At 47.4% G+C, this 16,849-nt stretch overlaps 1 protein-coding gene across 1 annotated transcript; it reads left to right on the forward strand.

The window, feature by feature from the left end:
- Positions 1 to 299: 299 nt before the first annotated feature.
- Positions 300 to 6,624, forward strand: LOC147187656 (bone morphogenetic protein 2-like). The gene is made up of 3 exons (XM_086100966.1): positions 300 to 756; positions 1,397 to 1,767; positions 5,366 to 6,624. The coding sequence occupies exons 2-3, from the start codon at positions 1,410 to 1,412 to the stop codon at positions 6,274 to 6,276; spliced, it is 1,269 nt and encodes a 422-aa protein (XP_085957092.1). The 5' UTR covers positions 300 to 756; positions 1,397 to 1,409; the 3' UTR covers positions 6,277 to 6,624.
- The last annotated feature ends 10,225 nt before the right edge of the window (positions 6,625 to 16,849 follow it).

Genomic DNA, 16,849 nt, shown 5'->3' on the forward strand with positions numbered 1-16,849 from the left:
TTATCATAAAAGCCCCCCGGGTGAGAAACCAGAAGGCCTTCCAAAAAAAAAAAAAAAACGGAGGGGGTGGGGGGGTGTCACTGACTCTCATGTGTTTATTTGACACGGTAAAAGAAAAAAAAAAGAGGCGGAAAAAAAAAGTTGGCTTGGGTGTGAGTCTCGCACCCACCACCACCACTACTACTACCACCCCGCCCGTTCGCCCGAGGGCTAAAAGTCCGCGGGAGGCGCTTTCATGGGCGGCCATGTGATTGACAGCCCCTCGGTGACATCACCGGACGACAAAAAGAGTGGCCGGTCGAGGGGAAGGAGCCAATCAATCGCAGCACTCCGTCGGTGGCGCACGACGCGACCATCCAACGCCGCTCCGGAGCGCACCCAAGTCCACTTTGCTTCCAGACTTTGACACGCTTTTTCGTTGTTGGGAAGATGTTCTACCGAGACGCGTTCGACTTTGATCGCTCCCTCTTGCGCGCAAAAACTTCCTCGTGACAAGAACGCGTTTGGTGCTCTGGTTTTTCTTCTTTTTGTGTGTGTGTGTGTGTGTGTGTGTGTGTGTGTGTGCGTAAAAAGGACAAATCGTAGAGAGAACCGAGCCGGCGCGTGACATTATGTGCGCGAGCGGACAAGTGAGGGTGTCGGGCTGTCTGTCTGTGGTCCTCCGCGGAGAAGCAGCGTGGATTTAACGCGACTTCATGTGGACTTTATCGGAGCCCAACGGTGGAACGACGACCGGACACAACGCTTCCTCGTCAGGTAAGAAAAAAAAAATAATAATAATAAAACAAGACTTGAGCGTGTGAGTTCAAATCTCCGAGTGACTTTTATCACGCTTTGCATGTATTGATGCTCTTCAATGAGGCAGGGAAGTGGAAAAAGTGTGGTTAAAGTGCACTTTTCCTTTGCAGGCAGTTGTTTTTTTTAGATGTGTTGTACATCTGGCCCCGGTGGTGCACGTCAGATCTAACACCTGCAAGCCTCTTGAAGTAACCCTATCCCTTATGATTATACAGTCAAAGTCTCCGCAAATTGACGCTTGTAGCACCCGGCCGGCTGGCAGGCTGGGCTTCTTCTTTTCCTAACTTTTTTTTTCCCCTTCTCTTTTTTTTTTCCCCTCTTCACCCCCCCCCCCCACCCCCTCTTCGAAAAGACTCTTTCATGCCTCTTCTGATCTCCACTCGCCTGCATTCCTTCGGCGTATTTCTAATTGGAGACTTCTTTGATTTGCCCTTCCTGTCCTTCATAGACTTCCTCCATCTTCATCTTAGAGATCAGACTTCATGCCGATGATTAATTGCCAACCGCCGCCGCTGCCACCTCAAAGCGACGAGGTGTCTTCCCCCTTTCTTCCATGTCGCTCGGCAAATTGACAGGACGTCCACTTTCTCCTCCGCAGGGACTGACTGATCATGGTCACCGTGGTCGGCTCTCTCATGGTACTGCTTATGGCTCAGGTGTTGATGGAAGGCGCGACGGGACTCATCCCCGAGGTGGGCCGAAGGCGGTACGGCAGCGAGTCGGGCCGGCACAGCCCGCAGCAATCTGCGGGCGCCCTGCACGAGTTTGAGTTACGGCTCCTCAGCATGTTTGGCCTGAAACGCAGGCCGTCGCCAGGCAAGCACGCCGTGGTCCCGCGGTACATGGTGGACCTGTACCGCATGCACTCGGCCAACGGCGACCACAGTGCCCGGCGGCCCAAGAACATGGGAAGGCACGCCGAGAGGGCAGCCAGCGAGGCCAACACGATTAGAAGCTTTCACCACGAAGGTGCGTATTAGCGAATACCTCGACCTGTCAGCCTCCAGCTCCTGGGCTCTCTCAGACAGCCCAAACATGTACTTAAACGTGACTCAGGGTGTCAGCACGCTGACTTCAGAGCACTCGGTTGTTTTACAGCACCTTTTTAGTCATCCGCAAGGTGACATGCGTCTTAATTTATTTACACTGTTAATGCAAGTTTTGGGGACACTTAAAAAAAAAAGGTTGTGACGCAAGGCCTTTGAGCAAACATGGAGAGGGGGGGGGGGCGTCTGGCTTCCACTTCTGGGAAGTAACAAATACTTCAAAACTGTACTCGAGGATTACATTTTCTGACCACGTACTTGAAAACAACTATCTGTCCTTTCTTCTCCTTAATTTGTTAACTTCCCGGCAGAGGTTGTTAACTACCATTTCGATCTTGATTGATTAACTCATTCACTCCCAAAGACGTTTTTAAACGTCTTTTTAGACTTGGTCCAGAATTGTCTGGTACTGAATGAGTTAAGGTCTTGTGTCGTTATATGGCAGAAAAAAAAAACTGTTACAGCGGTGACATGGAGGAACATGAGCAGGGACAAACGATGATGACGAAGCAAGATATTCCACTTCCGTAGCCTTATTTAAGAGATTTCGTTTGACGGTGGCTCCAAAATTGAGTCGTGGCAAACGCGTTGTTTTGTGACAGCCGGAAAAAAACAACAACTTGCTGCTTCTGGCATTCGATTTCAATTCAATTCTAAAATTGGAACAAACTTCGATACTTTTCACTTCAGTAAAAGAGTCGAATTCGTGCTCTTATTTCTTCCCCACAAATATCTCGACTTCTAACGAAGTCCAGCGTCAGTACTTTTACCATGTCCGCTGGCCACGGCCGTAGCGAGAGCTTCAAAACATATCCAAGTGGCCGTGGAGTCCCTGAGGGGTGAATTTGTTACTTAATAATTGATGGTGTTTGCAGTACGCCTCTGAAAACAGTTTTTCCAGACACGCACCGCAGGAGCGGGATAAAGAGTGCCGTTGGCCTTTGCGCAGATGATCGCTCGGGCCCCGGGTTACTTCAGCAACCCACAACATGGCATTAAGGCAAATGCGTCATGCAGCCAGACGCAATTCCAAATTGTTATCCTGTCCAAATAACCTCTTCTCCACGTTGCACCATTCCTCAAAAATGCTCCTGCGTCGTTAAAACGTCCGTTACTACCCTGATTAGATGAATTCTTGGTTTTTCGGTTCATTTTACTGCCGATTTGAGTGTTGAGCTACTTAAAGTGTCTTTTAAATGTGAAATCATTCGACTTGCCGCAATGCGATATTAAAATAATAGCAACGACCACTTAATCCCCAAAAGTAGTGTTTGGTGGCACGTTAAAGTGACATAGGCGGTGAAACGCAGAGACCTCTGGGGCGGTTTGGAGGGCGGCGTTTGCGTTTACTCGGGTGCGACACTCAGAAACGCCGCAAACAAGCCAGACTTGAGTGTAGTCCAGACCAGCTGAGGACCAGGAAACCGAGCAGAGGGCCGGCACGGACGAGAGAAAGGTGCAAAAGTCATCACGATTTGTTACCGGACTAGATGAGGATCCGTAACCTCTCCAGAGGAGAAAACTAAGTGGGTCGGAAGTCATGACTATTCTGGTTTGAGGGTAGGCCAGACCGGTTGAGGACCAGGAACCCATGCAGGGGACTGGAACCGTAGTCTGCTGCTGTTAGAAGAAAAAGCTTAGGCGGATGAGAATTCTGATGAGGGGGTAGGGCAGACCAGTTTAGGATCAGGAACCTCTGCAGGTGATTGGTGGTGCTTTTGAAGAAGGGGCAAAAGTGGTGACTAGCCTGGTTAAGGACCAGGAAACCTCTGAAAGCTCTGTTGGGTGGATTACACCCAGGGGTGCTGTTAGGGGGACAAAATTCTGGTTTGAGTGTCGAGAAGAAAAGTTAGGGTAGGTAACCAAGGGTGCCAGAAGTTAAAAATGAGAACAATTAGGAAGGCCAGATCAGATGAGGACCAAGAACCCCTGAATAGGGAGCGAACAGATGACGATTTCAGGTTATAGCGTAGGCCAGATCTCGAAAGGGCAAAACCTGATTAAGATTCAAAAGGTGTCATAACTGACAAGGGCTCCAAAAATACAATTGTCTTCCGATGATTGACACATCTGTTTATCATCATCGCTTTGCTCAGATACAGTCCTCGGTTTCACTTGCAGTCAAGATCCAGGAATAAAAAGCAGCTGCGTAAAACGGTATGGCGACATAAAAAAAAAAAAACCCAAAGCGACACTGCCCGTTTTGTTTCGGCACGGGAGCCTGAAAAGAAATTAGGAATGTTGATCAACGCAATCTACAAGTCGCACGTTTCTAACAAGCCCGGACTTGTTTGCTGAGGAGGAGGAGGAGGAGGGAGCTAAAGACGGCGTGACAGAGAGCGAGACGGAGCAAAGAGGATTTGGAACACGGAGAGCAGGAGGATTTGGGATTCGGGGAGGGGGGGGGGGCGAGTAGGAAGGAGAGACAAGGTAGAGTGGGGGCAGTTGGGGTTCCCCCCCCTCACCACATCAAATAAGGAGTGATACGCCTAATTGAGGTCTTTGTGCCTCTGGTGGGAGCTTTAGGATGAGATGGTGGAATTTCCGAAACGGCTTCTTTGAACGATGGGGCGCGTCGTTCAAAGTTTGCAACGACGTGTGCACATCGCGGCTCGTCATGCTCACAAGTAAGAGTTCAAAGCGGGATTGCGGCGCAGAAAATTGCACGCCGCACTATAATTTGTGTCACTTACGCAGCGAGGAGGGAAAAACCAATGAGTCTATATACCGTGCTATCTTAGCCATGCCTCGGGGCAGTCATAATAACGTGGCTGCTCTAAATGCACTTTCAAGGAACAACCACTCCAAGTCTCTCTAAAACGGTCCTGATCCCGAGCTAAATGAATCCTGTGTGTTGTCTGAGGATTAATGTACGGCTGCCGAAACAGTCGCCTTGACACTGAACTTCGGAGCATTTACAGGTGGATTTCCTTGACTCTCTGTGGTTGCTATGGTAACTGTCCATCGATTAAAGTCACGCCTGTCTAGTTTTGTTTGTGCGACAACTTGACCGCGAGAGAAACCAGCGTGTAGCAGTTCAGTACCAGCCAATTCTGGACCAAGTCTGAAAAGACGTTTAAAAACGTCTTTGGGAGTGAATGAGTTAAAGATGAAATTTAAAAAAAAAAAGCTTTCAGTGTGGATTTACACATCTTCATCCACTTCTTGGTCCTATATCAAAAACAATATGGTACGATGCCACTTCTATCATCTGCAGCAGTTTATAATCAATATTTGGGTAAGAACTTGCCAGAGATGCCGATTACTTATCGACGAAATCTAGTTGGTCTTGTGAATGTGGCTGGTGAAAGAAACGGTCCCCATTGCTAATATAGTTTCAATTCCATTGGCCAGCACTCCCGATTCCAACGGCCCCCGTCGGATTAGATTCACGTGGTAACAACCTAATTAGACAAAAAAAAAAAACTCTCGAAAATGTTCATGTAAAATGTACTGTAGGTCAGTTTGGCCCTGACGGTCTACCTCTGCCAAATTAGCTCAATCTGCGCTGTCTTTTCTAGAGTCGATGGAGGCCCTGGCCAGTCTGAAAGGCAAAACCACCCAGCGGTTCTACTTCAACCTCACTTCCGTCCCAGAAGAGGAGCGCATCACGTCGGCAGAGCTTCGCATCTACAGGGACCAAGTCAAGGGCGTCACAACCACCGGCCCCAACAACGGCTCCGCAAACGTCAGCTCGGCGGCCGCCGGCTTCCATCGCATCAACATTTACGAGATATTCGGCACGCCCAAATCTGGCGGCGACGGGGAGCCTCTAGTTCGCTTGCTAGACACCCGGTTGGTGAAGGACTCTTTCAGCCGGTGGGAAAGCTTCGACGTGAGCCCCGCTGTGTCGCAGTGGACTTCCGGGAAAGGTCGCAACCACGGCTTCATGGTGGAGGTGCGCCACCCGGAGGACCGACAGGCCAGCGACGAGCACGCCCGTCGACGCGGCAGGCACGTGCGGGTGAGCAGGTCCCTGCACCAGGACCAGGACTCATGGCCTCAAGCCAGGCCTCTGCTGGTGACGTACGGCCACGACGGGCGCGGGGACTCGGTGCTGCACACGCGAGAAAAGCGCCAGGCCACGCTGCGCAAACAGCGGCGGAAGCACCAGCACAAAGCCAACTGCAAGAGGCACGCGCTATACGTGGACTTCAGCGATGTGGGCTGGAACGAGTGGATAGTGGCGCCCCCGGGCTACCACGCCTTTTACTGCCACGGGGAGTGTCCCTTCCCCCTGGCGGACCACCTCAACTCCACCAACCACGCCATCGTGCAGACGCTGGTCAACTCTGTGAACTCCAACATCCCGAAGGCGTGCTGCGTGCCTACCGAACTGAGCCCCATCTCTCTGCTTTACCTGGATGAATACGAGAAGGTCATCCTTAAAAACTATCAGGACATGGTGGTCGAGGGATGCGGCTGCCGGTGAGAATGAGAAAGCGGGTTACAGGCGGAAGGTGTCAAAAAGTCGTCAAAAAAAGAGACATCAAAAAGGGTGATGATGGACACCCGGTTTTCCCAATGAAGACGTTATTTATATGAAAAGACACAAACAGAGCTATCCTGGAAGAAGCATATAATATGAATATATTTATGTCTCTGTCAAGTTGGGAAATAAATATTTTAATCAGAGGAATATATTCCTTTTACTGGTTTTGATAAAAAAAAATGTATTTCTGATGTACATTTCCAAATGGGTGCAATACCACATGAAGTATAATGCGCAGATGTTTTTCTATTTTGTATTTATTTCTATCATAACCACTTTATTTGTAAATAAATGTGTATTTATCGTGAGAAAATATGCTCTGCCTCGAGTTCCCCCCCCCTCCACCCCCCCCCCCCCTCCACCCCCCCAACATCGGTGACACACAGAAATACACACGACACGCCAGCAGAAGCGCGTCTTCTTACAAAGATTGCAAAAGCAAGCGGTGAGCTCTTGATGGTAAGTGTAACTGGAGCGCAACAACAATAGTGTAGTCGGCTGAGGTCAGAGTGCCGCTGCTGCAGCGAAGTGCAGTCATAGGACGGCGGAGACAAGTTACACAAGCGCAAGAGACTCCCGTGGGAGGGTTAGAAAAACATCGGAGCTTGTTTTCCAAGAACGACGGCAAAGACCCCCAAGACTCTTGTGAAAAGCAGTTCCCGGTGTTTTTCCTTGTCAAATTAGCAGAAGAAAAGTGTGTTCACACTTGATAGCTTTGAGCTTGGTCCATACGAAGTCTTCTGTGATTCCTCTTTCTGATGGATTAAATATGAAGGCTTCGGGTGTCGACGCACCGCTGCGATTTTTCAGTTGGATCAAATGTGAATGCTTTGGCTGAAAATGAACTCGAGTCAGATTTGTCCGGATTTATGATTGAAGCGTCAAAGCTTTGGTTTAAGTGAACTGCTGTGGTATATTCTGTTCATTTGCGAACATCTCAAATTAACTCGACCGCTTTGGTTAAAAGACCCGATACTACGAAACAAAACAAACTGTACTGCTGTGCGATTTTTTTTCATCACCTTTTTGTATTGTGAGTGTCATGCCACGGCTTTGGCCAGACCGGATAACCAAATTACAGGGTGTGGACATCGCCTTCATTAAATATGAAGACCAATTATCTGATGCAAAAAGGCAGTGTCTGATCTTCTGTTTTGGCCCGGACCAGAGAACAAAATTACGAATGGGAACATGGCTTTGAATAAAGTAGGTAAGCCCGTAGTTGTTTCAAACAGAACCTTATGAAGTCAAATTGCAGACGGGGCAGTGTGAATGCAAAGTAGAGCATTAAAAAAAAAAAAAAAACGGTGTCATTTTCTGCTTTGGCTTGGACAAGAGAACCAAATTACAGGTGCAAACACGACCTAACTCGAAAACGGGGAAGGTGATGATTGATTCATACAATATGCCGTCCAGTCCAAATGATCAAGAGCAATTTTTAGGTCAATTCAAGTGCAGCAGACAAGGGCTCAAGTGAAAAGAGATAAAAAAAGAAGAAAACAATTGGTGGCCACAAAAAACGCACGCAAGTCTAAAACGCACACCAAGTACAAATGTATTTCCATTAAATGGCGAAAACATGCACACAAAATGCGAATTTGTGGGTTGGATACGATTCCCAGAAACACCTTTAGCATGTGGACACAATTTATGTCTCGGGTTTGTTCAGTAGGAATGAACGTTTGATTCCAAACGCACCAGATACCATTTTTTGTTTTCGACAGTATCGGAGAACCAAATTACAGGTCTGAACATGGCCTGAATTAAAGAAGGGAAGCCTACAGTTGATTCATCCGGAGGTTTGCTACCCGGGGATCACGCGAAAAACGTGTGAGACTGAAGCCATGCCAACGGGCCCTGGGGGGGGTCAAAAATAGAAAACGACTGGCACTTAAATTAATTAAGACAAACACACCTCCACCTGTTCACATCCAGCTCGTGCTCAGACAGATTAATTCCACCCTCACATGACTGAGTCATTGCTGTGTCTCAACGCCGGACGAATCAAAGAAAAACAATCCCAAGGTGGAAATTAGGAATGTGTCACAGCGGCAAACAAAAGCGTACGCGAACAGTGAAAACAGCTTGAGAGTCTTATTCACTAAGACAGTGGGAATGGGCTGGCTGGCAGAAACAAAACATATCATGTGTTGCAGCGAGACAGTCTCAAGCAGGAACACCTGTGTCAATATCTTCCTGCTTGCAATGTTTTTATGATGGAAGCACTGTCATTTCTAGCCTGAACTGAAGGCTAGAATATATATAAGACATGGGGCGGGGGGTGAGGGGGCTACAATGGTGGGATCAGATCATAAGAGGAGGTGTGTATGTGTGTGTGTGTGTGTACATGTGTGGAAGACAAAACAAGCCCGAGATTTGCGCAGTTTTGACGGATTGCATTTTTTGCCGTGTTTGCATTAGGGAAAAGGGGGTTTTGAGGGATCACAAGGCTGCACAAAATGCTCGAAAATTTTTTTTTAAAGTGTGCGCACATCGGGACCGTGGAATGTTGGTTTTCAATCTCGGACATATGAAACGCTCGCATGGAAAACCAGTGCACCAGTTGTTTTTTCAATCAACTATTGAAGGGCTTCCTGGTGGGTGCAAAAAAAACAAATGTGTGTTCAACAAAAGATGGCAGTGTGTGTGTATGTGTGTGTAGAACATTGCGCGAATGTTAAATTACGGTCATAATTGAATATCACTTCCAAATGTGCACTCGGCTTTTGGAGTTGATGCAACAGTGTGATGATATATGCTCACAAACACAATATTCCGCATGTGTTATTTGATTCTAGCATCTCCACCCCCCACGCCCCCCCCCCCCCCCGCTACATCGCACCCCCATCTGGTGTCCATTGCTGTTGCATCGACCCCACCATATACCGCAAGCCTGCACATGGGCTGCACATACTTGCGCTAGTAGCTACTTTTAACGGTCTTAGGGAGGAAGTTACTTTATGGGCGCATTTAATGAACATTTGATTTAAAAAAAAAAAAAAAGCATTGGACATTCCTGCGAGGTGGGTTCCAGGGGTAATGTCGGAAGCGGTACGAAGGGGCCGGGGGAAGTATCTTTGTGTTTAAAACAAGTGTTAGATTTAATGGTTTGTCTTTCTAGTTAGAGTCTATAAACCTTTCATTGGTTGAGGGTAGAAATACGGCTCCCTGAATGTTGCATACATGGGTCTTATTCATTCCTAAGAATGCGCTTAGAGCCAAATAAGGGTTGCAGTTCCTCCGACCATTCTTCCTCTGCCTCCTCCGCGCTTAGTATCGGACAGCTCCTCCGGGACCACTCCTAAACTTCTTGCTAAGAACAGGTTTCAAGGGTCAAAGTCATAAGGACCTATTATCTCCACCATTACCGGGTTGACTTTCAGGCCTCATCGCCAGACCGCTGGCTTCCAAGTGCGGTCAGCCACCGGGGACACAAGAGGCCACCATTCAAAACTCACTCACAATGCTCTAAAACCATTTATTTTTTGGGAGAGGAACACAAAAAAAAAAAAAAAAAAAACGCCTGAAATGACAATATGTATTTTCAATCACTTTGAAAGCACAATAATGTGATTTTGGAAAGCATCCCGTCACCTGCTGCACAGACTTGAGCCTCCGAGATCCCCGCCACTCCACCACCCCTCGTTTCTCGTTCAACATCTGGCACATCCGTTAAAAAAAAAAGGTGCTCAGAGCTTATTTTATGCACAAAAACAGCATTACGCATCTGATGATTGGAAATTGCTTGTTTACTTATGAATTTGGTTTGGTTCAACCCCGATTTATTTGGGTCAAATGTACAATGTGTGTCAGAAGACTCCCACATTATCCATCCATCCATCCATTTTCCGATCCGCTTTACCCTCACAGGGGTCGCGGGGGGGGGGCCTATCCCAGCTACGGGCAGTCGGCGGGGGACACCCTGAACCGGTTGCCAACCAATCGCAGGGCACACAGAGACGAACAAGCATCTGCCCTCACACTCACACCAAGGGACAATTTTGAGTGTCGAGTGCTTTTGGAATGTGGTAGGAAACCAGAATACCCAGAGAAAACCCACACAGGCACGGGGAGCTCATGCAAACTCCACACAGGAAGGCCGGAGCCGGGATCGAACCCACGACCTCTGCACTGTGAGGTCAACGCGCTAACCACTAAAATAAATAAAATAAGACTCGCCATGCGTGACATCCTTCACATCAAAGAGTGCGATCAATAGGAATTTGACTTTCACTCCTTTTCTTCAGCCTCGGTCACATCACAAGACTCTCAGCTCATGCCGTTCGAGTTCGATTTTTTTTTTTCTATGGTACTCACTGACGTTGACCCTACTGGAGTTGGCATTAATGCAGCGGCTCTCCTAGACATATCAACAAACAGACCTCGGAGCTGAACTGGAGCAAGCGGCCTAGGAAGCTTAAGGAAAAAGTCTGGGGCATTTAGTGGTCAGATGGAAAATGGCAGGGTGCAGACACAAAAGAGCAGGTGCGGTGGGCACGACTGTGACACAAACTAGCCAAATACAGGGATATAAAATCGGATTTCCAGATTCCTGGCGAGGCCCAGAAGAGGAATATATTTACTTGCTGTTTTTATCTTTGATGAGAGCCGCCTCAAAGTCACCAGAGGCGATCTCCGATTGGCTCGAGGCCACACGATCACTCAGAAAAACCGATCGACTTGAGGCGAGACGATAGCTTCTGGAGGGATTTCTCTTCCTCGCGAACACCCCCCCCCCCCCCCGCCTCCCCCTTCATGTGCTGCGCACGCTAATTTTAGAGGTGGTGCTGGTGGTGTTTTTTCTGTATTCCGAGAACAGCCGGCAAGATGACGTCCGACGTAGCTAAAACTGTAGCATCTGCGCTGCAGCTCTGAACACATCAAACGGACACGCATCCGCAGGATCGGTTTTAGCGGGGCAAATGAGGAAATTATTGCACGGCTTTTCTACGCATACACACTTAGGCATGTGAGCGCGATTCGGCAGTCATTGTAAATGTGCCACAAATTAACTTGTTTGGACTTTGATCGCCACATTGACATGACAAAAAGTGCAGGCAGGAATTGACAACATGGCGACTATTCGTACATATGTTCAGCCAGCGCCATCGCTGTAAGAGTTAATTGTCCGTGGCAATCGTTGTGGAGCTGGCCTGGAGTGACATGCTGAGGTCATTACCTCTGGCTTTGGAGGAGTCCATTATGAAGTTCTACATTTGCGAGCTTAAAAAGCATCGCCAGGTCCACATTTTAATGGCTCTTTAATCACCACTAGTTCCTCGGGGAAACGGCGAGCGAAACCTTTGATGGACAAGCTCTTGCGCCAAACACTTTTTTCCACCCCCCCTCGAGCAAAACCGGTTTGGAACATGATTCAACGCCCCTTAGACAAGAGGAAAGACCATTTCAAACTCTTTATCGCCCAATACGTGGACTAAATGGCACATCCAGTTTTTTTTTCCAAGGTTCAAAATCATGTTCCTCTTTTGAAGAACTATCAAAGGAGGGGGAAATTCTACTTCATAATCTTCTTTACTTTTATTGTACTCTCGTCCTGTGATCAAATAACTTCAGGATGTGTTTCCAGCCCTTTGTTCACCAACACATTTCTGCAGAGAATACAGGAAGGACTTCCATATGGACCACATATGAACTTCTAAAACGGTGAATGGATTTGCCTCTAGACACTGATCTAAGGTCAGTGCAGTGTTTATTCCTGTTGATGGTTACGTTTTTTTTTTTTTTTTGGGGGGTGGGGAGGTGCATGCAAGGCGAATAGCGACTGATGACTAGGATGCTTGCTGAAGGGCGTCTCCTACACTCAGCGCTTGAAAAGGGTTGCAGGAGCGGCCCTCTCCCTTTGTAGTCGGAAGTGAAGATATCAATCAAAGGCAGCAAGCGACATGACATCCCGCAGCACGCCTGTGAAATAAATGTCCATATCTGACACAGTAAATCTCACCATCATGGATGTTCACATTTGTACTTAGTCTTGCATTTTGGGCGTGACGCATGATGGTCTTTCGCAGCTTTCAAGGAAGAAAAGTATTTAGCCCTCGCCGAGGTACGATTATCACATAAAACCAATGATAATATTGTCCCGAGTTAGTACAATGTCAACGCAGCACCTTGTGGAGCTCTAGGCCTGGAACCAGCGGAGCACCCGTTGATCCCAAGCCATGAAAGGAGACCTGTTGGGGAGTATGGGGGAGGTGTGGGGGGGTCTCACTCGGTGGTCTATGAGAACAAGCTGGTGCTGAACTTTTTGTACTTAGTGCAGATTACCAGAAGGCCGCTTCCAGATGCAGATAGCCAAGGGGTTGACGGGCTCTATTTTGCCTGGGTGGTATGACAGAATTCCACTCCACCGCATTTTTCTCATTAGCCTAATACGTTTTGTATAACATCTATCGTCAAGGGTGCGGGCGTCAGCTCATCCACATCGAGGTGCCGGTCACTGCAATTAGTGCGATTATCTAGATCAACACCGAGTACCTCAACAACAGGTGAAAACGTGTCATTATGTTCCACACAAGATTCACAACCGCATCCAGACAAAACAAAAACTAGCTCATTGTACTTTGTCTTAATCTATGAACTGCCTTGGATAACGTCATGTTTTGAGCTAATTGAAAATAAATAAGAGGGACTCATGCAGACTTGATTAAGATGAAGAATAATCACAACAATAGTGGACTCCGTAATTCCCCCCCCCCCCCCCCCGCAATGACTGACACGGGCTACAATAATATTCTCCATGTTCCACTCGGACATGCTAATGAGCTGTTACCCTCCCTTGAAGTCTCCCAAAGCCAACTCAGCTGCAAGGTGTATTTGTCACTCCTTCAAACTGCCGAGCGACAGACTGACAGCAGCGCGGCAAAGTCTGCCTCACCGAGCTTCCCGTTACTCACTTCCTGTCCACCGCCCTGCACCTGCACTCCAACTTGCGAGTGATGTCATGGCAGGTTTTTCCTCTCCTCCAAGTCATGGCATAATGCGTGAACGTCCGTCAACAGGCTCTCGCTCAAACATTCGTCAAAAGTGCCCACACAATGAATATGGTGCTAACAGGACCTTCAATGAAGTTCATCATAAAAAAAAAAAAGTCTATCTGCAAATCTTTACTTTGCATTATGAAAAAATGAACTCAAGAGTGGGTCGGAGGTGGTGTGGTGGTCGCGCTGTTTTCCGGTGTGGGGAAGGAACAAACTCTATATGCCCTCAATATATGGAGGAATAATTACAGTGAGGCCTTTATACCATCAGTGACCACAGTCAAATGATAGATTGAGGAACGCGCACTACACTACTCGGACGGGCCCATGACTAAATGGAAATATTCTTTAAGCATCAGTACATACCTTTTTTTTCCACTTTCCTATGTTATTTTTCAAATATTTGCAGGGAGGGGGGGGGGGGGTGGTACTATGTACGTCAATGGTCAGGAAATACGTTGAGGCAACTGTCAGCAGACAAAAAACCCGATGAGGCGTGGACAGGGTATTTGAATATTCATGTGTTGCTAGGTTAAAAGAAATATATACAGTATATACGATGAGAAGACAGCTGACGATTTCTATGCTGTAATTTTCCATGCGAGCATGACAATCTCGGTCCGATGCATATTAATCACCCTTCAAAAGTCTCCCGTTTACATTGATATTTATTTTCTCACCTGCAGTGTACAAAGGGAATGCACAAATGATCTCCAATGACGGATCGACAGACAACTGTTTTTGAACATTTATCCAGATCCTCTCCAAAAAAAAGATCATTCCATGGCCTCACCTCTACAAGGTTTTGTGGAAAATACCAAGATCCAAGACCCCCCCCCCCCACCACCCCTGTTGAAATCAGGTGGTCCTGCCTCATGTTCACCCCACACGTCTCTACTTTGGTGTGTGCCAACACAAGAACAGATTTTATTGACATGACAACAACTGTTTTGAGCAGCAAATCTAAATTTGAATAAACTAAACCCTGCCCACCATAATTAAAAGAATGCAATTGTATCCTCAAGGACGCTGCATTTAATAATCCAAGCTATTTTCCGAAATGGGCAGCTCACACAAACGCTAGTTGGTTGTGTTGTTTCACACATGATGCAAACAAGAGATGTAAACAAGCTCTTGAAGGTTTGATTTCTTTTTTTTTGTGGACGGTATGTCACAATTTCAAAAAAAAAAAAAAAAAAAAAAGCTAGGGTTGGCCCAAGACTTGTCCGTGTGCTTTTCCTCAAATGCTGAGGATACAGTCGCCTCGGCAAAAACTCAAACAAACAGTCGCCACCGTTACAAGTTATGACAATGCAATCAAGTATACTTCAACCCTGTCTTTCTGCCTTACAAATGGCGTTTGTAAAGTCTGCAGTTTACCAACATGCAGGGGTTGACAGTGGAAAGAATCCCTGTACTGTCGCTGTGCAAACATGGTGCGTTCTGTTGACTGGAGCATAAAATAGTGCTGTTGGGTTTTGGGTTTCCAGAGCGGGATCAGGGCCGCAGTATATTGAGTCCATGTGGAGAGTGCATTTTTAATCTGAGCCTTAGCCACAGTCCTTCCTGTTTCTAATTTGGCGCTGCAGTGGTTTTGTCCTGAGGCCAAAAGCCTCTCTTCCACAGAGTGTCTATTTCCTCTGAAGTGAATAGTAGCAGGTGTGCTGGCCCAGGATCCCTTTAGAGGAGTCTGCTTATGAATGGCCCACATCTCACTCCCTTTCTCGCCTGGCTTTGTTTTCCTTTATTTTCTCCTCTTCCTTTTAGGCCAACATTTCTGCCTGACTCGCATTCTCTCTCGCGCACTTCCGTTGCTGTTGTGTCTTCGACGCTCCTTTTGTCTCTCTCATCCTCTGCCTTTTTCTTTTACTTTGAAGAGTCAAAGACCAGCGCGGGGCCGATGAAAATATTAAAGACAAGAACAAGGTCGGCGCGGTAAGATCTCAACCCCCCCCCTCCCACCGGACGCGCGCGCGTCATAAATCTCACGCACCCAAAAAAAAACAACAAAAAAAACGGTTATCAGTCCAAACATCTGAATAAAGTATACGTAAGACAAAAATTACGACAGATTGTGAACCTGAGGAGTACATGCCAAGATCCATCATACAACAAAGGTCATAAATAACAGAAAGAAAAGAATATGTCATTGGAATTCATCTGATCGATGAGCGGAGGAGACACGCTGTCACGCCGCTTCAAGGAAGCACTGCGATTGGCATTAACCTCCAATGACCTTCACTTCGCAGTCGCTAACCCCCCCCCCCGCACCCCCTTCAACAAAATACGCTCCATTGTAGTTGAAGGGATGACAGCTTGAGCTATAAATCATAGAAATCATCCCTTCACGCCAAAGTCATATTCTCACTTATCTCAAAAGGGACAACAAGGCGAAGGGGGTGGGCGGCGGGGGTCGGGGTGGGGGCATTGGCGTCGCTTGCCAAAGAGTTGTGGCCTAATGCGAGGGTGAACTACAGCTGCAAAGCCATTAAGGAAATGAGTCCAACAAGACGGGGGCTGTTGAAAAGCAACACACGAACTCTTAATGGTGTTTGCGTTTGTTCAATTTTGTTTCCACATCACTCACCACAGCAGAACTTAGTGTAAAGATAATTAGCTCGCCACGTCTATGTTTACGGAGCTTCGCGAGTCTATAAAACATGCAATAAATACGGGGGCGACTTCCGAGAGTGATCATGTGTCAATGATCAAAAAAACAACAAAAATCAAATGAAATGAAACGCATCCCCCCCTCGTGGTCTTCAATGAGCCGTGATCCAAACGGGCCATTTTAAGACACTAATTTGACGATGGAAGCGGTCGTCTTTGACCCGCCACTAACAATTGAGGTTAGCTGATCTCGGCGCAGGCCTCTCTCTCCCGCCTCCGCTCTTGTGATTCTCTGCCAAACTCGACCGCCGACATTTACGTTTTCCAGTAGTAGCGTTCCTGGCATGGGCGCGCACTCCCGTGTTTACATAAGATGTTCAAACTTGATGCAGATTAAACAAATCCAATGCAGAGCCCCCCCCCCTTCCCGACTTCGATTCGACAGATCACCATGACCATTTACTCAGGGATTGGGTGGGGGGAGGACAGGGGGTAGATTTGAACACCAGTACATCCAGAAAGTATTTTGAGACTACTCATATGTGGATTGATGTCACCCACGAGTTCCCGCAGGCTTGCATGTGGTTGGATTTGCTCCGTGTGGTGTGGAGTATTTTCCTAAAAATCTCCCGAGTCCCCTGGCACAGGTTGTTTGGCAACGGTTCCATTCCCACACTTATGCATTTAAACGGCCTGGCTTTGTCCTCACGAATCCAAACCAAAGCACACGTAGCACAATGCAATTTCACCAACGCCGACTTTTTCCATCTTGACATCAGATAATCACTGATTACTTAAACTCAGGAAACATCCAGCGGGTCAGACACCAGCCACGCCAGGTTCATTTTTTCCCATACGAGACAAAAGACAACTTCCAAGTTTGACTGATGACAGGCAACAGTTTG

This window comes from Hippocampus guttulatus, chromosome 20 (genome assembly GCF_054856545.1).
Source record: "Hippocampus guttulatus isolate MCC_2025c chromosome 20, RoL_Hgut_1.0, whole genome shotgun sequence".
NCBI lineage: Eukaryota > Metazoa > Chordata > Actinopteri > Syngnathiformes > Syngnathidae > Hippocampus > Hippocampus guttulatus.

Coding starts and splice junctions, on each gene's coding strand:
- LOC147187656 (XM_086100966.1), top strand. CDS start 1,410: ATGGTCACCGTGGTCGGCTCTCTCATGGTACTGCTTATGGCTCAGGTG. Junction 1,768..5,365: donor TAGAAGCTTTCACCACGAAG/GTGCGTATTAGC, acceptor TGTCTTTTCTAG/AGTCGATGGAGGCCCTGGCC.